Here is a 24,066-nt window from a genome sequence, read left to right as displayed (position 1 = left end):
AACAACGATGAGGAGTCAGATTCGCGTGGTTCAGTGGCCCATCAAGACCTACTGCCGGCAGGTCACCACCAGCACGAGGTGCCATCAGGCTTCTGAAGGACCTTTGGATAGTAAGTAATAAATGGTCTCACCGCTATATTCCCATCATATTATTAGCAATATTCATCTACAGTTTATGAGAATAGAATTATTACTTACTTATTATTGTTATGCGTGCTGTTGTGTACCTACGGACGTTAAACGTATGAATATATAATAATATCTATATATGTGGCAGGGAAATTACAAAAAATCAGAAATTAACAAATCTCTATGATCAAAATCACGCATGGATGTTAAAACGGGGAATTCATTCATTCATATCCCTAGAAAAAAATAGTCATTTGATCCAAAACCTAAACCTGTTTAGTGAAATAACAAAATCAGATGAAAAAGACAACTCGTTTTTCATTTCACTAGACATTCTTTGTACCTACTTAAAAACTTTTATCAATTTGCCCGTAAAATTGCTAACAATCTAAAAAAATTATAAACAAATTTCGGAAAACCCTTTAAAAAATTCAAAATCCTTGCCATAGTTTGATTTCGGTGCTGTTCTAAATATGATGAAATACTGCGATTTTAATATCTAATTTTAACGTATTTTTAACTTTAATTCACAAAGACACATTTTAATGAAAGAAGATAGTTATTCACTAACACAGAAGAATATAAACTTATAGAAAATACAATCATAGCTAAATACTACTAAATAATAACTAACTTAATTTAATATTTTTATATTATAAAAAAAGACCGCCTCGAATCGTTCCTGGCGCAAAGATATTTTAGTATCAACGAGTTTCTGAAATTTTGTAGAGATATCCAAAAGCGGGCGGAAGGAATGAGTTATTTAATTTTGAAGTAACATAATATAATCATTTCCGTGCCGTTATATGTATTAAAATTTGTCTTGACCTTCGTCACCAGAAGAAATACGTGTGTCATGCACGAAACGCGAAAAAACGGAGCGGAAAACAATAGCAAAGTTTGTCTATAAAATTAAGACGAACATGAACAATGTTCAAATAACGACATCCAGGTCCACTTTGTTTTCATTATCATTTCTGTGTTAATTCAATGATGTTGTAGGCTTATGAGTAAACATAAAAATAAGGAATTTAAAGTTAGCTCGCGCAAAGAGTCGGTTTTTATGGTCCTGATACTCGAAATAATGTTCGAAAAATGTGGTGTGTTTTCATATCATCTAATTTTAGTTCAACTTTATGCCTACATTCAAATCTTTGTTGATATCATTGGATAATGTTTGAGTACGTTCTTGTTTGACAAGCGTTTTTGAGTATTTGAGACGGACGAACGAAAAATAAACAAAATGATTCCCTTTGATGTGACGAACCCTAAAAATGTAAACTAGGTAAATGATGGATTTTCTTAAATTATTTTTCGCCAAGTTTTTTTACTTAAGAATGCATTTAAGCTCAATTTTCTATAAACAAACAAACGGAAAGATCATGTTTTGATGAGATGGGACGAGAAGTTCTATAGCCATACTTCTTGTTACAGATGCCAAACTCCCGACGTGCCCGGTCCACGGCAGCCGCGCCCGCTCCACGCACGCCGCCCTCGACCCCTCAGTCTTTGAGACTGTTACCCCTTCTTCCATCAGGCCCTGGGAAGAAGTTCCAGGCCCGAAGCCGCTACCACTTCTTGGGAATACCTGGCGATTTGCTCCTTTTATTGGTAAGTAAGAAAGAAAGAATTACATTTATTATCACGAAGTGCAGTAAACTTAAAAAATCATCGCGTATCCGTCCCAACATGTATCCAAGGGCAAGGTACTTGCTTTGCTGCTCCTAAGCATGGCTCTGCTAACACTGGATATTTCTAGATACCAACCATTTGTACGGAAATCTCGCGTGGGAGTCCGAATGGCACTTGGCTACAATTTCTCGGTTAGTTGAACGAACGAAGGAACGTGGAAAAGTTGAATGTGGTAAGCCGCATCGCTAAAAAGAAATTATTTCAAAACACGACTGTAAGTCACGACAAGATTATTATTATATTTTATTATTATTATTTACATTTATTGCGAGAGGTGAGAGGTGAGCACCGGGAATGCAAGTGGCGAGTTGTCGTTAATAGTGGCGGGCGTTAGGAGAGGCCCTTTGTTCAGTATTTAGGTGTAGAGCCGGCTGATGATTAGTTTAGCGAAGGATGGAAAGTTGAGATGGCAGCAAGCAGCTTTACATTCTTTTGCTACGATGCTTAGGAGACCTTACTAACTTTTACCTTATATGGAAGAGTTTTTTTGATTGTGGTGTTCTAGTACTCTAACCTCAGTTGGTCTCAAAGAGTGTTTTAATCCTTTATAGAAATGGGACCGCTTGGCATTAAAAAAAAGTCAAATCTGACGATTTTTTCGCTGACTGTACATTTTATAAAAATCTGTGAATGTCAATTGTCATCACTCAAAAAGTTAGTAAAGGTCTCCTAAGAGCATTTTCGCGTAGCAGCAAGATCCCTTGTAGCTGCCCTTGCTGCCGCATCTCAACTTTCCACCCGGTATAAGCAAGTACATTCTCGTATATCCATTATACATACCCATCGTATAAGTTTTGCTTAGTTTTGGTCTGGGTCAATTGGTGTAAATAGGCTAGAGTTAGAGTCCTTTAATGTTCAAATAAGTATATCAGAAAATATTGGGGACGTATTTTTAACCCCCACGCAAAAAGAGGGGTGTTATAAGTTTGACCGCTATGTGTGTCTGTTTGTCTATCTGTCTGTGCAACCGTAGCTCTTAAATGGGTGGACCGATTTTTACGCGGTTTTTTTTATTGAAAGCATTGGTTCTTAGACGTGTTTTATCAATATAGCTTCAGCCGTTTTCGAGATATTGAACTTTGAAATTACAAAGTCGGGGTTTTTCCAACTTTTTGTTGGTTAGGTTAGTTTATTTCTATTGTCAAAAATATAAAAATATAGCCACTTGCAGTTCCGCGTGACGTGCTGAGTGTGAGTTGCGTGACATCACAGGGCGACTTACGAACTTTGACACGCTTCATCTTTGTCACATTTTGTTTGATTAAGTAACTGACGAACTAAATAGAATATTTATTTTTAACCAGAAAATACCCAAAGGTTTTTTTAAAAAAAAAAAAATGTTCCTACGAGTATTTATTTCTTTATTCCATGATGGTGTTAATTGTCAGCTGATGCCGATGTCATTTTGAAAGGGTTCCTCAAGTCACGACTGTACTAACATGTTACAACACTAATCATCAATCAGTCGCCATATAAATCTCGCCGCATTGTTATTCTACGTTGATGACACTTGACGACCACGTACGTACCAATTCAAAGAGTCGTTACGAAAAACGAAATGAGGCCAAGGTTACAATTACTTAAATCACTTCAGATGCTGTAATGACGACTTTAATCATACTCGTAGGAGTATGTAATATACTTATATTTACAAGGTGTATGTATGTAAACTCTTTAATGTAAACAAAAAAACCGGCCAAGTGCGAGTCGGAGTCACGAACCGAGGGTTCCGTACAAATATTCTTATTATATGATGTAACTAAAAATTTATACTTTTCGCAATTTTTCCTTTGTGTATAGACGTATACGCAACGACTTTGTGTATGCACGGTATAGACGTTGTTTCGTATCAAATTTCATGATTCTGAGTTCACGGGAAGTACCATGTAGGTTTTGATTCCCTTGCGAGTTTCGAAAATTTGCAGTATAAACGGCTGTATCTTTTGATTGCGTTGACTTAGAAGTTTAATTTTATTCACAGCTCCAAGGGACATTAGACCTGAGTATTTGATATGAATTTCAGCTTGATACCTCCACGCCTTCCAAAGAAAAAGGGTCTTTACAAACAGACAGACGGACAACAAAGTGATCCTATAAGAGTTATGTCTTTTCCTTTTGAGGTCCGGAACCCTAAAAATACCTACAATCGACAATGAGAAGATACATCCGTGGTAGTCTAGTATCCGCTTAACCTCCTACCGCCCAGTGTCTTATATATAGGACTTATTGTAATGTGACATCGAACTCTTTCATAAGTGTTTTTTTTTTATAACCGCGTGGTCACTACGCGGTCTCTACTCAATCTGGTGTTTAAGCACAAAATTTCTATTTTTCCTAGAATCTAGACTTTTATCGATAGCAACGGTGATATCTTGTATAACTTGTCTAAAATATGTCATTTAAAATGGTAATGCGGTCTAGTATGTTAAAGAAAGCGAGACAGTATTAGTTAATGTCGGTTATCCGATATCTGACTGCGACTTGCGGAACATGTTTCGATATGTCTATTTTTGATATTTTTAAAAACTTTTATTATATTTAGTTACTAGCGTGGTACACATCGTAGACAAGCTGTCTAGCATATGGGCTGATGCTAGTGACCTTAAATGTTAGATCAATTTTTATTTTATTTTATTAAAAACCTTATTTTGCTGATTGTAATTTTATCGACTGTATTTGCATTATCATCCCACCTTCATGTATATGAAATTTCAAGGCCACCCGACCATTGGAGGTGAATTGAATTTAACTTAGGTAATTTAAACAACCATAATATAAATATACGAAATTACGAGGTGAAGTTGAATAAAAGTTATACAATACCACTCCTTGCAGTCGGGTAAAAACAACGGGCCTCCCACCACAATATTTGCGATTCGCAGAATTTTAGGAACTTTAACAAGTCCACCATCATTATCAGCATCGTCATCATCATGAGACGGCACCGGTAAAACAAATAGGTACGTGCCATTATGACTACTTTAATTCTAGAAGAACACAATCTTGCAAAACGATATCGCAACGCGCCTTCATGTGCGTTCAGTCGTTACTTATGTCGAGAAACTAACACAAATCCGAAAATAACCTATTGTGGTGTCCATGGTTTAAAATTTAGAAAGACAGTTGCAGCAATGCATAAATCGTTCGTCTTCCTGGAGTTTCTAAAGGTAATGTCTAAACGAAAACTTTTCGAACCTATTTATTGCACTTTTACAAGCTTTTATTTAGCTGCCCTGCTTCTTTATTTAATGTATTCATTTTTTTTCTAAGTATTTTTTTTAGTTATACCTACTCACAGTTTATATTCCCATTCGGGGTTGAGACCTTAGGTCCGCGGGGGCCCAGCGCAAAAATCCTTTATAAAGAAATGTCAAAACGACTTTTGGATATCATAGGGTCCTCTAGAAGCGCTGGCAGCTTCCTCGCACAACGTATCAGCATTGCTATACAGCGAGGAAATGCCGCCAGCATCTTTGGGTCCATGCCGCGGGGGGATACTTTTACAATTTTTTTTAGTTATAGTTTAGTTATTATTATTAGTTACTTTTATTTTACTTTTAGTAATGATTTTACCTTAGTTTAAGATATTATGTAATGTAAATAATCAAGTTTGTATGTATTTATTTATACAGCGCGTATTTTTGATACTACCTCAAACTGTAACCAAACGAAGATTTAAGTGCTGTGAACCGATATCAAAGCAAATTATTAATTTCAAATTAACTAACGGAGCGTAATTAATTTTTGAATTTTTTTCGAGCAGCAATGTAATGCGTACAATAATATGATACGAGAGAGAAGCGTTCTGTGACAGCTGTCACGTCAACGAGTGCGATGTTTCGAATAAAAACAAAGTAGTATCACGTAGTGATACATTGCGTGTAATTAATTTTGTAAGGAAAATAATAAGTCATTTTTTTACAAAAACATATTTATTAGGGCGTTCACTTACTACCCTTAAAGTTTGAGGTAGTATCAAAAATACACGCTGTATATAACAGTGTAACAAATAAATGAACATATTCTCGTTTATATTCCAATTAGAAGTTAGCCATTTGGATTAAACCATAGAGAAGCGCCGTTTGCGAAGCTGGTGATTTTTAATTGACATTCAAAAAGATAGTCAAAAGTGGAAGAAATCTTAACTGAATACATTTTTAATCTTACAGACAACCTTGGCTATATTTAAGGTTAAGCTTCCGCGTTGTTTATACTAAGATACAATGCGAATACCCGCTTACCTTTTGCAACTTAATGATTGCCTCAAGGTTGTACATATGGACAAAAACTTTTTGCAAAAGCTGTAAGAGTATGTGCGTTTTTCCACTGAGACCTTGATGTACCGCAAATTTAAGTCTAGCTGTTATAATTATACTACATTTCCATCGCGGTGTCGCTCGTTTGAAGTATTAATTCTGGGATTTAAATTGAAACTTCTGGATTTGAATAATGAGTATTTAAATAACAGACATTAAGGGGAAATAAATGGGAACCCAGTGACCTTCTGCGTGTACGCAAAGGTCTATATCAAGGTCATATATTTTATAGAGTTTTGAAAACGTTATACGCGTACCAAATGGATGTTAAGCCCATGAAGATCATTATAATGTACCTTTGCATATTTGCCTTTATGTTTACATATTTATTATAACTATTTTACTAATGCTCCTATGATTGACAGGGATAAGGTTTAACAAAAGTAATACATCATCATCCATCATCCCAGCCTATATACGTCCCACTGCTGGGCACAGGCCTCCTCTCAGAACAAGAGGGCTTGAGCCATAGTTCCCACGCGGGCCCAGTGCGGATTGGGAACTTCACACGCACCATTGAATTGCATCGCAGGTTTGTGCAGGTCTCCTCACGATGTTTTCCTTCACCGCAAAGTTTCAAATGTAATTCCGCACATGAATTTCGAAAAACTCAGAGGTGCGAGCCGGGGTTCGAACCCACGACCCTCTGCTTGAGAGGCGATAGGTCAAACCACTAGGCCACCACGGCTTTTTTCAAAGTAATTCATGTATACACAAAAATATGGCTCTAGCTCGAGTAAAGAGTAAATTTTTTACAGTGCAGTTTTACTACTTGCACTTGCAACGCATATGCACATGCTGTAATTAAGTGCATAGTTAAATAGTTAAATAGTTGCATTCACGGATACTGCACGTCGTTGTTGCACAATTTTAAAGACAGGCAGTGCCGGTCCTCCATACATTACCAAGTAATTATTGCGAGGTTGTGTACGTACAGTCGGGTGCAAAAATACGGGCTTATCTAACCCTTCAAAAATATGCACCAAAGACTCTTATTCCGACGTAATAAGCCGTGCAATGGTAACATATTTTTGAGTGGTTCGAATAGATACATATTTTTGCACTTGACTGTACCATCAGTGTATTATTCATCGCTAAGCTACAATGTTTTTTAATTATTATAGCATATCTAGTTACACAAACGAGCACGGGGGTAACCTGCTGGTAAGTAGGTAATCGCAGCAGACAGGTAGATACGACATAGTAGGAGTTACAAGCAAATCAAAAGTAACCTAAACTAAAGTAAAATCTACTTAAGGGTCTTGTGGCATGTACTGGAAAAGCTGGCCTAATTAAAATACGAACACTACAGCTTTATAATGTTAGAATGAAGCTTTTAACTTATTTTGTATTTTTATTTTCCTATTGTTTTTATTATTTACGGTCTATATTAGTAAATTATACTACTAGGCAATAATAACACTCACTAATGAAATGAAAGAAATAGAGACGGATGAAAAAAAAATCCTTTCAAATAAACATTTTTAGCAACTTTACTGATAATTTTGCTCGTAAAGTACTTATTTAAGAGCATTTATACCTATAGTTTATGGACCCGAGAGTGACATTGGCTACTTTTTATCCCGAAAAAAGCGCGCGGTAACCGAATTCCACGCGGGCGAAGCCGCGGGCAAAAGCTAGTATATAATATATATATATATATATATATATATATTTATAAATAAAGGCATGCAAAGGGGTGCATTGAAGGAACAATACCTCACCCCGCCCAGTAGGTAGGTACGCACTTAACCCCGCTTAAATATATTGTTGCATTTTTAATTTATTCTTCTCGCTAACATTAGTTAGGATGGGCTAATGATTATCATCTTGTTTTTTTATATGAGAGGGAAAAACGAGCAAGCGGGTCACTTGATAGAAAGCAATCGCTGCCGCTCCTGAACACCCATAACATAAATTGAGTAACAGATACGTTGCTTCGTCTTTTATTACTTACACGGCAGGACAGTACAGCATCTCCGGCTTATATGTACACACCACTCTGCTGGGCACCATCTTCTTAATTTCAGAGAGTTTAAGCTATAGTTCCCACATGTGCTCAGAGCGGATTGAGAACTTCATACAGCAAGCACCATTCAATTGCTTTGCAGGTGTATTCTGGTTTATCACAATATTTCCTTCACTAAAGTTATGGTAATTTTAAAATAATTTGAAAACTCAAATTTGCGTGCCTGGGTTCGAATACAAGACCCTCTGATTTTTTTAGGGTTCCGTAGTCAACTAGTTTACTATTTGTGTCCCTTTTGTACATCCGCAGCGGTGTATGTAGACGACTTAAGAACACTAACTTAAACGTTGTGTTAGTTTTGGGTAGCTCTGTTGTTGGCACATATATCATGGATTTATGATGTTTTTGACCTATCAAGCGTAGGTCTCATAAAGATATTGTAGCTTTTAAGGTTGGGGTGTGGTTGCATTAGCATAACAACATGTATCATATGCGTGAGGTCAGAAGAGTCACATAGTTAAACTTTTATGATGTGGATTGCAATGTAACATGACATCTACCAGAATGTTGTGGTCAAGTTACAACAAACACAAAGTAAATTTACACACTTTGACACACTTGTACTCGTATAATCTCTGAAAACGATTGCATTTTTGGTCTACATAAAATTTATTTTTCAATTCTTATGCCTTTAAAACTACCTACGTCAATATTCGAGAGTATTCTGGCAAAACAGAATAAGTGCATTTTTTTTTTAAATAGTTACATACATAGGCATACTCAATTATACTACACTAAAACGCATCATTTGCCCTCTGTTTCACTATCTATTCTATTGATTAAATTTATTTGACCGATAAATGTGATGCCGTCTCTGCTTGTTTTGTTCGAATAGATGGAGACGGGATCGCATTTATCCGTCAGTTAAAAATAATCAATGGGTGGTGAAACAACCCCTTAATCTCTTACCGTTTTTTTTTGTCTGTCAAGAACCTCTCATTGTTTAAATTAAAACTGTATCGTAGTCTGTTGTATATACAGGTTATACTCAAACCACTCCGTTCACATCGATACAGGTTGCTTTAGCGCTATGGCTACTACAAACATCATGTCTGTTGTTGTACTTATTTACTTTACAAAGTAAAAACTGACATTATTATACAGCAATCAAGTTGTTCAAGTATGTTGGTCGGGGATGCTATAGTGTAATTGTATTTTCGTTTAAAAAAGACAAATTTCTCTTCAAGTAAATAGAAATAAATAGGTGACCTGCATTTTTTATAAACCGCAATGTTTAGAATTCCATTAAATTAACCTACTTGAATGATATTGTTATTCGCACTGATCATCTGTGACTGACTGTACCCTCCTCTCCTGTCCTACTGGTTTCATTTTATATATGAACTTTTAAAAGACATTAGTCATAGATAGTTCTTAAGAAATCCTATTAGCATACAATGGAGAACTTGTATTCAAATAACATAACAGTATTTCGTTATAATATTTAAAGCATGGCACTACAAAATTTTGCGAAAATGTACCCCTGTTTTTTTTATGTGACAGACTAGCGACCAGTCCTGGCTATGCACAGGTGTCACTATAAAAAAAAGCTTTTTTTAAGTATCTCTTAAGTTTTATCATGCATGCATGTATGTTACATATTTTATTTTCAGCGACTTGCTTGCTCATTGCTTTTTTTGACTATAACTTCCTTATGTACCTAAAAAATATCAAATATTATGGTGAAAAATGTATCAAAATCCGTTACGTGTGTCATTTTTTTTGCTCTATTCAACAGATAAATTATATTTGTCACATAAAGTTACACATCCTTCACAGTGGTGAAATTCCTCTTAGTTTCATTCTTAATATCCATTCAGGCTTTGAAAAATATGATTAATACTGGTATATAATATGGTGACCATGATGCATTTTTAAAGACTATGTCAAAAAACCGTACCTAAGTAAATAAAAAAAAAACAATGTTTTACTTCCATATTCTTTTTTCAGTCCTAATCTTGGGAAATGGCTGCGAAGACATGACTTAAACATTAAAAATCAATCTAAAAGCAATTTTCTCTTTCTTGGACGCACATTCAACGCATAATACCTATGTCATTTGTGTCACCAGTGCTGCGTGTCGGTGGGATATTTTTAAGGTTAAGTATCTCGAAAGAAATAACCAAATCGTTATTACAGGACCATTTCGTTTATGTGTGAGTGAGTCAGTCTATCACAAAATCTTTCTCAGAAATAATTTAATGAAGTTGTGCAAAAATAGGTTTCCGAATCAACGCTATTAAAAAACTTCTGAAAAGTGTATTTTCATTAAATACTTATATTACTTTCATACAAAAGAAGGGTTATACTGAAAACCACCAGCCGCAGCATCAAATTACGCGAGCGTTTTAAAAAAAAGTGTCTCCGTTCTTTTTTTTCAAATTTGGAAAAATATATGGTTTTTCCAATCAGAACGAAGAGCACAATCGATTCCGATTTAATAGTTAAAAAAAATACCGAAAAGTCAGTTTTGCGACGTTTTTTTCATACACGCGGTATGGGGTGCCACAAAACTGACTCACAAAATTGGTATGAAAAAATTACATACATACATTTTGAAAGAAAATGTGCACTTTTTTTAAAAAACGCCTGTGGCTGTAATCCCTCCTTTTTGCAAAACATTAAGTTAAAATTATTACTTATTCCGGGGCGTACTTACTTGGTTCAGCAGATCTTGTTGATCATAAAGCGGGACAATGTCGCTGGGGTGATGAGACGAGACCGTTTGGCTCAAGTACGATAGGGACGGGTAATGTTTAATTGTTTCATTTGGCTTTATTTTAAATAAGATTACCTACTTATAAACTTATTGGTAGGTTCTGGATGCCCCCCCACATGGTGGTTGGACAAATGAAACGGATACAAAATTCAGATCTACTGTCAAGAAGACATTATTATCTAAGGCGTATTATAAAGTTAATGATTATATCATGGACAGGGATATTTGGTAATAATTCCGATCCGCATTAGCGAATCCCTTCAAATAGCGAACCCACTGTGTTAAAAATAAAGTTGTGTTAAATACTTGTGATGTATACATATCATTTAATAATATTGTAAATCTGTTTAAAAATATATACCTCGTTGAGTTTGTTGCCGGATTCTTCTCAACAGAGGTTTTTCCGGACCGGTGGTAGATTTTTTTTTACATTCATAAGTGCTTGTTATAGCCTAAATTGAATAAAGATATTTTGTCTATGACTTTGATTGATGACCTGGGAAAGGTCGCAGGAGTCCCGATGGGTGCAGGCGGCAGGGTCATTGCAGCGTTCTTAGGAGAAGTCCTATGTCCAGTCAGTAAACACCTTTCGACTGACGATGCCGATGTTGATTTACTTATAAATTGTTTGCAATGTGTTCCGATTATACAGCGTGTATTTTTGATACTACCTCAAACTGTAACTAGACGAAGATTTAAGTGCTGTGAACCGATATCAAAACAATTTTTTAATTTAGAATTAACTATCAGAGCGTAATTAATTTTAGAAATATTTTCGAGCAGCAATGTAATTTGGATACGAGAGAGAAGCGTTCTGTGACAGCTGTCACGTCAGCAAGTGCGACGTTTTGAACAAAAACAAAGTAGTATCACGTAGTGATACATTGCGTGCTAATTAATTTTATAAGGAAAATAATAAGTCTAATTTTTTACTAAAACATAATAAAATGTGATAATTAGAGCCTTCACTAACTACCCTTGAAGTCTGAGGTAGTATCAAAAATACACGCTGTATAGGAGCAGTAAAATGTTTCATTTTTTTTCTACCTATTGCCTCAAGAATATTTAGCAAGCCAATAGCAGCTCGGTTATTCGAGCCTGTGTAATGAAGAGAAACTATCTTCCCAGGCCTGTGTTTATCGTAATCAGAGATCATTGCAGCTAATAACGATCGTGCGCGCGCGCCACTCTCACTTTCATGCGCAAGTGGTGAAATGGTTGCTTACTTGGGATCGGGTCTTGGGATTGATAAGACGGGTTGATAGCATAATTTTTGAAAATCAAAATATACTGAGCGGCAAAAAATCTAGCCTTCAAATGTATGCAATAAAAGGTAATTTTATATGTAGAGTGGGCCAAATTTTGTGCCGCTGAGTATACCTATGCTCGATATTTGTACACCTCTTTCTCTTTTTAACTGTAATTTTCACATGCTTTATCAAGTTCTATGTACAATATAGAGTTACAATTACAATACAATACAAATAATATTTTAAAGACAAAACTCTGGAAATCAAAATTATACAAAACAAAATGTACAAAATTTCTAACATACATGTCCGATGTTCAGTCGACCTACGTTTAAAATGACTACTTACGTAAAGAAACTAAGATTTATTTAATTTGATCGAAAATAAAACGCTACATTACCTATAGTATCGTTGATCCGTATGTTGATAATGATAATGATAGCTTACTTAGTCAAAGTTATTGCGTTGGACATGTAAACTGGTGGTCATGAGTTCAAATCTAGAGGTGTGGTTAAAGTACGACCTGTATTTCGTATCCCGGAATGAACGAGAAAAAATGTGCGACCCGATAGTGTAAATCTTCATATACCAACTCGTAATATGGCGATAAAGGTTTCAATTATCAGGTCGTGTATTACCGTCGTTCATTTCGGATCGACAAATACGGGGTCAGACACTAGTCAACTTAGTAGTAGTAGTATTTAGTTCAAATTTTAATATTTCTTAAATTAGTTTACGTTTTACTTTTAAAGTATATTTAAATAATAGCCAACTTTATTCAAAAACATGCGTAAACAAAATAGTGACATCGTCAACGTAGTGGAAAAAGATGGCAGCGGATGGTTTTAGAACAAAGTTGGATATTGTAGTCATTAAAGGTACATTTATAAACGAGCGAGCAACCGGTAGCCGTCTCGTTCAATAGGTACAGTAGTCTCTGTAGCCGAATTCAGCCAGGAGCTTTATTTATATATGTATATACCTATTTAAAATTAATATGTATCCTGGTCTTCATTAAGGTTGTGTTAAGAACAACTGTCCTAAATTTCAACTCTAAACCCAGTGGTTAAAATTTCAAGATTTTATCCTTATCCCTTGGGAATATCGGGATAAAAAGTATCCTATGTTTTAATCCAGGTTATAAACTAACTTTCTCCAAATGTCATCCAAATCTATCGAGCTGTTTCAGCGTGAAGGAGTAAAAAACATACTCACTCACTCACTCACAATATTTCGCATTTATAATATTAGTAGGATTAGTAGGATTAAGTCGTCTAGCTACTGGCTTTTTAACCATAAAGCGCCTCGTGTTCTAGCTTGCGAGTAATTTCTATTCCTCTTTTTATTAGTTCTATTCATACCTACTTGAGGTCTAAAGTTTCTAAAACCGGTAATGATAAAATCTAATTAATAAAGACTCAAGCCGCATTTACATAGGTACGAACCTACCAAATTTCAAGTCAATGCCATTAACCGTTCAAGAGTTCCGTCCTGTGGAGACGATCCTGGCCGGACTACCAGGATGGCACTACCAAATTATTATACTGTCACGCAATTTACATAAGTATACCAAATTTCAAGTCAATCAAACAATGAAAGTTGGTCGAATTTAACTTGCAAGATTTGATTACAGACAGACAGACAAGACAACGGGACAGGTGAAACTAAATAAAAGCTTCTAAAAAGCTTGTAATAAACGCGAAACTTGGGAGTATTTGCGTGTGTATGTTATGTTACTCTTTCACGCTGAAACTGCTGGACGAATTTGGATAAAATTTGGTATCTAGTTAGTTAAACGTCTGGAATTACATTTAGGCTACTTTTTATCCCGATATTCCGGCGGGATCGGAATAAAATCCGTAAATTTCAACCGCTAGGATTTGAGACCAGAATTTGGCGCGGGTGTTTATGAGCGTTAACGAAATCCACGATGTAATTTCTTGGCATTTAGTAAAATCTCGGAATTTCGATTCAACTGCCAGATCTAATGGTTTACGCGAGCTTAATGCGGTTGTTAATGTAGTCAACATTACAGTAACATCCATACTAATATTATAAATGTGAAAGTGTGTGTGTTTGTATCTTTGTCCGTCTTTCACGTCGAAACGGAGCGACGGATCGACGTGATTTTTGGCAAAGAGATAGTTTATGGGCCCGAGCGAGAGTGACTTATGCTACTTTTTATCCTGAAAAATGCACAGTTCCCGAGGGAACAGAGCGCGCGATAACAGAATTCCACGCGGGCGAAGCAGCGGGCAAAAGCTAGTCCATCATATTACGAAGATCCGTTAGCTCAATAGATTTATAGCAAAAATAAATTACTGTCTTTTAGAAGCGTTGAACTGTCCAAACTGGAAAATTACCATAAGTTACCACAGACGGTGAATTAGCCTAAAGCTATATATGCAAATACTAATAATAAATGCGATTGTTTCTGAGTATGTGTGTAGTATGTTTTTTCTCTTTCATGCTAAAAACGGCTGGAAGGATTAGTATAAAAAATATGCAGATAAGTGGATATTTGGAGTAACACATAGGCTATTGCATGTTTTGTAATCCACCTGTATTAGTTAATTTAACCTGTTGGTTTTCAGGATAAAAAAAATATTCATACGGGATCGAGATAAAATCCTGTTACATTTAGACACATGTAACCGTTTTTGGGTACTGCCTTTTCGCAACGTAACGTTTGGCAACCTGTTTCATTTCGCAAAATCTAAAACTGTAAATATTTCAGGATTTGTTTCAGAGCCATCGTGTAAAACCAAAACATTTTAAAGGTTAAGTTAGCAACGTTAATGAAATCTAACTTATTAATATAATCATTGGGAAATCTCCAATTAAAATAGGTTATCAACATGAATTCCACGTTCAGTCAAATAATTAAATGCAGTTGCGAAGAATTAAAGCTAAGTTGCTGAAATGAAACAGGTCGCCAAACGTTATTCGCCGTAAACATTGCAAGTAAAGCCGACTGTTTTATAGCTGATCTGATTGATTTATTTAGCAAAGAAACGTTCCACCTAGTTAAAACAGTTATGAAACCAGTTATCTAACTTGGTTATCTGGATGGAACAAAGGACCATAGATACCCACTGTAGGTATTAACAGTCTGTCTTTTACATTGTCTATCTATTAAGGAAGTAGAACGAGGTATGTATGGCTTGGTTACTGGGCTTCAATAATCTTACGTTCATGTGCGAAATTACATTTGAAATTTACCACGAGCTTTACTGTCCAGGAAAACATCGTCAACTGCACAAACCTGCAAAGCAATTGAATGGTATGTGTGAAGTTCCCGATCCGCATGCGCGCGGACATATTGCTTTCTCTTCAATGTGATTACAAACGATTTTGACTGTAATTATATTTAATTTATTCAATATTTACTTCGTGCTTTACTATATATTAATCAGGGACTAACGTCCCTCTCTTTCTACTATTAATAACGTGAGCGGGACGGCACAGCCACGTTTGAATTTCGAACTACGTAGTGTAAAGCCAGGGCTTTATTTATAATCAAAACAGACCACAGAAAAGTAATTTTTGATAGGGCGTTCACCCACTTTCTTGGTCAACTTTATGCGCATGTCGTATGTTATCTACATAACGAATAACATGATATATTAGCGACTAGTTTGTAGAAAGCTCATTGTTCAGTTACGTACAAGTATCTAATCTCAGAATAAAATACGTACCTGGTCCAAGATCGATTTGAAAGTTGATTTATTCGATCGTTGATATTAAATGAGATATTGAAATAACTCAACCACTGATGATCCAGTTTTTGACAGTTTGACTTGTCATTGCCTTTATCATTGTGTCGGTGCGTGAGTCCGACTTTGCACTTGGCTGTTTTTTTATTTAATAAAAGATTTTAATACATGTTTAACAATTGTTTTTGAAAGTTTTTGGGACAAAACTGTTAGACTTAATTTCCAGTGGTCTTTATTCTTTTGAGTTTAACTTTTATTATCTCCTTCCAGGAAATTACTCAGTGGAGCACGTCGATAAAGTCTGCTTGTCCCTCCGCGAACAATATGGCCGCTGCGTCAAAATGGCGGGCCTCCTCGGCAGACCGGACATGCTGTTCGTGTTTGATGCTGGCGAGGTGGAACGGGTGTTCCGGTCCGAAGACGGGACGCCTCATAGGTAAGGATTCCGTACAGTCACCAGTATCAATATCTGACAAAACAAAAAGCGTGCATATATGTGTGACTCTATTTCTAGGGCCGGTAAAAAAAAATCATTTTAATCTATTTAGCTGTTCAGGCATGGAGAGGCAATATACAGAAAGAGTTTACTTTACAATTACCTATATTAGTAAAGGAAGTAAGGATAACGTTGTATTGTTGGGGGATGTAAGCGAGGACCATGTCAAAGTCCTTGTTGGTTGCATAGTCATTTTGTTTGGCTCCGAAACTTTTTTTCTCTCTTCCAAATAGGTAATTGATTCAACTATATTAAAATTAAATAATTATTAGTGAGTAAAATCAAGCACTGATAGAAAGAAAGAAAGAAAGAAAACATTTATTCGTGACATTACATGACGTGACGTGACATGGATTAGAATAAGTACATAGGTACTTATACTCTTTGGAATAATAATAATAAAAATAGAAATAGTAATACTTCAACCTATAACTGCAACATGTAAAATGTTTGAGTACTTAACTCAAAAAGGAAAACTAGGTACCACATAAGTACCACATTTTTTTCTATGCTGTGTAATTATAAATAATCGTGTCTACCAACATACAACAACAAGCGGAAAGTTTTATTTAAAGAATATATAAAAAAAATATGAATAGTAAAAGGTACTGGCCATTACTCCTGTCAAAAAATGTATAGCAAAATCGCCATTAAATAATTATGAAACAAAAGACGCAGAACGTAACTGGAATTATGCACGATTGATTTTTAATAAAATTTATGATTTATTTGCAGGCCGTCAATGCCGTCACTAAATTATTATAAACACGTCTTAAGGAAGGATTTCTTTGGCGCTGAAGACAATTGTGCTGGAGTTATTGCAGTGTAAGTAAACGACCAATATTTGCAGCCGTAATAACTTTTTAATTCAGTTTTTTCAGTATGGTTGTCTAAAATACACTTTACATACACTTTAAATACACTTTCATATTTGCCGCTTTTTTCAGACATGGTGAATCATGGTCAGCATTCCGCACGAAAGTATCAAGAGTAGCATTAAGCACCAGTGCTGCTGCCCAGTACACAGTCTCAGTCAGTGATGTCGCAGACTCTTTTATAAATAGGTAAAACGCATTATATTTTACATTTAGGTAATCAGTAGTTGGAGTAATAAATATGCAAACTAACCACACCCCTAGAGCAAGAGTAAATCAACTCAAAATAATACCCCATTTTGATTTAGACTTCATTCAATTTCTTAAAGGTCTAAATTAAAATGATGGATTTCTTTGAGTCAATATACTCTTGATCTAGGAGTGCAAAACTGCAATCAACATTCCAGGTTACGTGATATAAGAAAAGAAGACTATGAGACACCTGACGACTTTACAAATGAAGTTCACAAATGGTCTTTAGAATGTAAGTGTCTTTCATATTTTGAAATTCATTAAAATATATTAAACTAATGAACTAAAACAATTAATTTGCTCACCCGCAAGCTCGCGACCTATGATAGCTACGTTTATGCAAGATATGTTCATGCAGTTCCTCCACCTAAGACTAAGAATACACACAAATCACACAAACCCATCTATCACCACCACCACACTACACTGACGCATTTCGAACTCAACCTGAGCTCATCTTCAGAGCAACACAACTACACCATGCTACCAGATATTAACATGTCCTGTAGCTATCATAAGTTCGAGGGTGAGCAAAGTAATTGTTTTAGTTAATTGATATGGACTTCCGCAAAGTAACGCCTGATTCAATAAATTATATATTAAAGTGTACAGTCACCAGCATCAATATCTGACACAGCAAAGCGTGCATAAATATCTAATACGACTCTATTTCTAGAGCCGGTAGCACGTGTCAGATATTTTTGCACGCTTCGCTGTGGCAGATATTAATGCAGGTAACTGTAAAATAGTTTGGATTTAAATGCTTCTTTGTTCAGCTCTTGGTCTCATCGCACTGGACACGCGACTGGGCTGCTTCGAAGCATCCGCCGGATCTGAAAGCCAACGTTTAATTGACGCTGTAAATACTTTCTTCCTGTGCGTGGGAGAGTTGGAATTACGTGCGCCTTGGTGGAGAATATACAATACCAGGATGTTTAAGCAATACGTTAATGCACTGGATACAATCCTCAGGTAGAATCATCATCACAGTCATGACACGTAAATAAACATGAACGGTGCAAGCTCTTTGTACCCACTGGCACTTGGTGACGATAATGGTACCTATCTAAGTAGTGATATGTCTGTCTGTACCTGTGAGTAGATTAGATAGATTACGTGAAAATTAATTTAACAAAATGATAATGCTTTAAGTTACCAATAAAAGAGTATGAGTAGGTATTGAATTTAAATATTATGTGTAACCAACGCACTAGTTGATATGCATGATTATCAAAAGCGTTGTAATTGTTTCATTTTTGTACTAAAGTAATAAACATATGCTATACGTAACAAGCATATAAGTGTAGTTCACCTGATTGCAAGTGATCATCGCTATCCATAGACAAGTATAGTAACCTTAGGAAGGAAAACCAATCAGACGCACATGTGTGTAATAATCATCATTACATATTAGGGTACTTATCTAGATTTTTGTTAATACGATTCACTGCTTCCATATTAGATAGCTAGATTCCACAGCAACCTATATAATCATGTTGGAAAGTAACTAAAAAACCTCAAGTGAAAAAGTATCATGTTATTATTCAGTGTAACTCTGAGTCACGTGGAGAGGGCACTGGAGGAGGGACAGAAGAGTTCCGGGAACAAATCTTTGCTGCAGGACCTGGTGGCTGCGGCCGGGACTAGAGTGGCAGCTGTAGCTGCACTGGACATGTTCCTTGTGGGAATAGACACGGTACTTACTTTTTTAATATAATTATTAAGAGGATCAGTAGTCTATAATTATACAGGTCAGCCGAATGCGGAGGCCTTTGCCCAGCAATGGGATACTAGACCAGGCTAGATAATAAATAATTAATATAATAAAGAATCAAAAACGCAGAAATTAATCGAAAATTTAAATCAAAGCCTGAAATAAATAATAGCAATCTTACTTTGCAAGCATAAGCGACTTTGATATTTGACGATATTTTGTTGTTTGGCGACCTAATAGTCAAGTGGTTAGAGAACCTGACTATTAAGCTTGAGGTTCCAGGTTCAATCCACGGTCTGGCATATGTTTGTATGAATAATACGAATGTTTGTTCACGGGTCTTGGACGTTTAATACGAGTAGGTATATGTGTATTTACCTATATACCTAAGTATGTTAATCCGTTGCCTAGTACTCATAATACAAGCTTAGGTTAGCTTGGGACTAGGTCAATTAATTGGTGCCAATCGTCCCATGATATTTACTTGATTTTACATATGAAAATGTAACTTTTCAGACATCAAATGCTGTGGCCTCTACTTTATATCAATTATCTTTAAGACCGCATATTCAAGAAAAGATTTACGCCGAGGTATCGAAAGTTTTACAAGGAAGGCCAATGAAACCAGGAGATATTAATCAAATGCCGTACCTTAAAGCCTGTGTAAAAGAAGTATTAAGGTAGGAATATATTATATATTTTTATGAATTATTATTTTCATGTTAAATGTTAAAAAAAAAACAATAAAATATTTTTCAGAATGTATCCCGTAGTAATTGGTAACGGGCGACAGCTAACTAGAGATACTGTTATCTGTGGTTACAACATTCCCAGAGGTGTAAGTAGTTTTATTTTTAATCCTTTTATTACTTTAAGAAACTGTCTTTCGTGCAAAATTTGCAGCTTGACGTTTTACTTCATTAAAATCTGAGACGCAAAAGTTACGTTCTAGCACTGTTTTATGAATAAGACAGACTATAAAGACCATGAATATCAAAACCTCGTTTAGTTTCTACTTATCTGTGGATTTAAAAAGTTCAATTAGTTTCGCGCCTTAATTTATTGTGACGTTTTTATTTTTAATGAGAATGTTACCATAAAAAATGTGAAAATAAACTGTTTCAAATATTACTTACAAAATACAAATTATTTTGTGAATAATGTTTTTTTGCTCACCGTATTTAGTCGGGTAAGTTCGTAAGTGTTTATTTCTCTCAATTACCTTCAGTGAACTTCAATAAGTTGAGAAAGCAAGATAAATACGAACTTTTATGACAAAATATGATAGCAAAACATTTTTCATCACACTTGCTCGTAAACAGTGTCGTAGCATGCAGGCTACCTTGCTTGCAACCCCCCGAATAAAACCCTCGACCTTAATGTGCTTGTCATGAAACCCGTGGTCGGTAAATGAGTCATTGCCCGTACTAACTTTCTTGTCATGAAGCCCAAGGTCGGTAAATGAGTTTGTTACTGCATGGCGTGCTGCAGCGCCTGCAGCGCAATCAGCGGTATCGGCAATTTTTCAAAAATATTAGTTTTTCTTTTACAAATATACAATTTTACTCGCAAATGTGATGAAAAACATTGTATGTCGCACGGGCGCTACTAGAATTACGAACATCGACTCATTAAAGCCTTCTTCGACTTCGGGCTTCTAATAGACTCTCGTTCGTAATTCCTTATTTACCGCCCTTAAGACACAATGTACTAATTCAATCTTGTAGTCGTAATTAAGTCCCGAGATATATTAGTTATAAGTCCATTTACTCTAATTCCAGACACAAGTAATATTCCAGCACTATGTGATGGGCAACAGCGAGGAGTATTTCTCTGGTGCCTCAGAGTTCAGGCCTGAACGTTGGATCCAACGGTCGCCATTGCAGAAACACCACGCTTTCGCATCATTGCCGTTCGGCTTCGGCAGGCGCATGTGCCTTGGAAGACGGTTCGCGGAACTGGAAATACATACTGTTATTTGCAAAGTGAGTCATCTCATCACATACAAATGTAGTGTAGGACGCCCTACGGCTAGGTGGAATGACGATCAGCAAAATGCTGCTGGTAGTTCAGCCTAGGACAGGACGCAAGCGCTATTGGGTCCAGCAGTGGACTGCAATAAGCTGATGATGATGCTGGTAGGTAGGTAAACCAGTGGTAAAACAATGGGGTGACACTCTTTCCCGGCCCGAATAATACCGACACGGAAATACCAGCCCTGTTTTTCGTATACACGCCCATAGAAACTGATATGAGCTTCTATGGGCGTGTACACGAAAAACAAGGTCGGTATTTTCGTGACGGTATTATCCGGGTCAGTAAAGAGTGTCACCCAAACAATGCCAGTCAAATCTTGCCAGGTAGTATTACATTACGGGCCCGCGGTACTAACAAGTTACAAGTGATCGATCGAGTGCCGTAATGCTTGCTACTGGCACGATTTTACTTCTTCTTCTTCTTGCAGTACCTCTTCACTACTGGAGGTTGGCTGTCAGCTCCGCATATCTCTCCTTATCTCTCGCCAGAGAAAACAGTTCTTCCACACTGGCGATACCGGTCCACTCTCTGATGTTTCGGAGCCACGGTTTCTTTCTTCTTCCGACGCGTCTTTTCCCCTCAATTTTTCCCATCATTATTGTCTGAAGTAAATGATAGCGCTCATGCCTTAATACATGTCCTAGATAGGCAACCTTTCTTCTCTTGATGATCAACATGAGTTCTCGGGATTTTACTGGCATCATGTAAACCAGCTGTATGTCCGCTGTTGGCCAAAGGCCTCCTTTTGAAATGAGAGTGATTGGAATGTAGCTTCCACGCGGGCCTTGTGCGGATTGGAAACTAAAAAGCACCTTCGTGTCTTTCTTAAATGTAAACTGATTTAGACATATAACCCATGTAATTTTAAATTTTTATCCATATATTTCTATTTTAATTTTTTTGGTAGCTTAGTTTGAAAAAAAAATGTTTTTGCCAAGTTTCTTCCGGCGCATTCTTCTTGGAAATGATGGTATTTTCGAAAGCGGTGTTAGTTTATAAAAGTGACGTGTAAAAGAACCCTTTGTGGCCTACTTTCAGAGTTTCATTGAAAGTTTTTTTTATTTCCATTTTCTCACGTTTTCCTTCACTTGTCCATTTCACACCATGTTAAGAGGAAAACGGCGCAGTTTTTTGTACTTTTTATGGTTCTGTAATATACGCCAATTTTGCCTTTAGGGGAATCTTTGCCCAAAAAGCAACTTTAAGAAAGTAACTAATTAATTAATCACTCCGTTTTTTTTTTAATGTCATTCTATATTATTTAACCAACAGATGGTGCAAGCCTTCAAAATGGAGTATCACCACGAACCTTTGGATTACCACGTGCATCCCATGTACACCCCAAACGGACCCATACGTATCAAGCTCATCGATCGGTAACCTAAAGTACGCGTGATTAATATCAATAAATTGTTAATTTGGTACTTTCCCGGGAAACAAATATTATTGTATTCCTTCTGACAGTTACATTATTATAAAATATTGGATACGCCTATTTTTTCTTTTGTCAATCAAACAAAAAATTACAAAGATGAAGCGCGCTAGAGTTTGGGAGTGGGGGTGACGTCACGATGAGCTAAAAAGTGTCGCACGGTGTGATTTTAACTGCCTATACCAGGGGTCGGCAACCTTTTGGATCGGAAGAATCAAAAATTACAATTTACAAAATTTCAAAGTTTTTAATGAGCCACCATTTTTTTTACCGACCCTGGGCTATATCTTCATCATTTTTTTTTATATATAAGAGGGGAAAACGAGCTTGCGGGTCACCTGATGGGAAGCAATCACCGCCGCCCATGGACACCTGTCAACACGAGGTCAACACGACGTTTAATTCACAGAAGAAAAAATACGTGTCCAATGTTTTCTAACAAACTAACTGATGAACTAATAAGATTCTTCTAGGAATCTTTATATAACATATACCTATAGACTTTAGAAACTTAAGAATAAAATATACCTATTTACCTTTAATTAAATATACCTATTTATTTTTATTATCTACTAGCCGGTGCCCGCGGCTTCGCCCCCGGTGTAGTTTTTTTAATTTTCTAAATCTTCTTTAATGAGAACCTTCTCCTGACAATAGCAAACACAACAAAAAAGAATTAGCGAAATCGTTCCAGCCGTTCACGCCTGATGCCGTGACCAAGGGGAATAGGGATTCATTTTTATATATTAAAAGATTAATAGATAACAAAATGTTTTTTATTTCCGAATTCCAATCAAAAAAGAACAAAACAAGCTAATACAGGGCTAACCAGAGACGTGCTATGCAGCTATGCTGCGAGGATGTGAAAGCTACGCTACGAGACTATGGGACAGTTTCCAATAATGCTAAGCTATGTAGCCGTTCGAGGAAGATGCTCTTGAAGATGCGCAGCTCACGACGCACTTATCCATAGCACGCATGTTTCCATAGACAAAAATATATAGCTTAGTTGAACCCGTTTCCACCAGTACTCTATGTGGATCAATGAATATGATTGTTCGATATCAAACACATCTATAGCAACGACGTAGCGTAGCACATCTCTAGGAAATAGGAGTCATGTCAGTCAGCTTGATTGGCATAGATTATTTTACCAGAAGGGTACCTACTTGTTAGGATTTTACTATGATTCCTGTCATTTGTCTCTCCGGGGCAATAGCTCTTAGGTAAGAATGAAAATATGTAGAATTAAAAGTTTGCAATTCATGGTTAGTTAGATACATTACACATTATTTCCATACATGCTATTCCACACTATTTAATTATTATTCATGCGAAGAGTTAATAAAATTATAATTCTATTTTCCTACTTACTTATCTTTATTGAATGTAGGTACTTAAATATGTAG

The 24,066-nt window shown here is 36.2% G+C and overlaps 1 protein-coding gene across 1 annotated transcript; it reads left to right on the top strand.

Moving 5' to 3' along the window:
* LOC141435736 (probable cytochrome P450 49a1) lies at window positions 1–24,066 on the top strand. Its single transcript, XM_074098504.1, has 12 exons — window positions 1–110; window positions 1,564–1,740; window positions 16,122–16,287; window positions 17,083–17,172; window positions 17,295–17,411; window positions 17,630–17,706; window positions 18,251–18,446; window positions 19,023–19,170; window positions 19,705–19,868; window positions 19,948–20,026; window positions 20,970–21,173; window positions 22,498–24,066. The coding sequence occupies exons 1-12, from the start codon at window positions 8–10 to the stop codon at window positions 22,603–22,605; spliced, it is 1,629 nt and encodes a 542-aa protein (XP_073954605.1). The 5' UTR covers window positions 1–7; the 3' UTR covers window positions 22,606–24,066.

Source organism: Choristoneura fumiferana, chromosome 15 (genome assembly GCF_025370935.1).
Source record: "Choristoneura fumiferana chromosome 15, NRCan_CFum_1, whole genome shotgun sequence".
Classification (NCBI taxonomy): domain Eukaryota; kingdom Metazoa; phylum Arthropoda; class Insecta; order Lepidoptera; family Tortricidae; genus Choristoneura; species Choristoneura fumiferana.
This window is presented reverse-complemented; position numbering and strand designations above follow the sequence as displayed.

Coding starts and splice junctions, on each gene's coding strand:
- LOC141435736 (XM_074098504.1), top strand. CDS start 8: ATGAGGAGTCAGATTCGCGTGGTTCAGTGGCCCATCAAGACCTACTGC. Junction 17,173..17,294: donor TGTGCTGGAGTTATTGCAGT/GTAAGTAAACGA, acceptor CGCTTTTTTCAG/ACATGGTGAATCATGGTCAG. Junction 21,174..22,497: donor TACATACTGTTATTTGCAAA/GTGAGTCATCTC, acceptor TTTAACCAACAG/ATGGTGCAAGCCTTCAAAAT.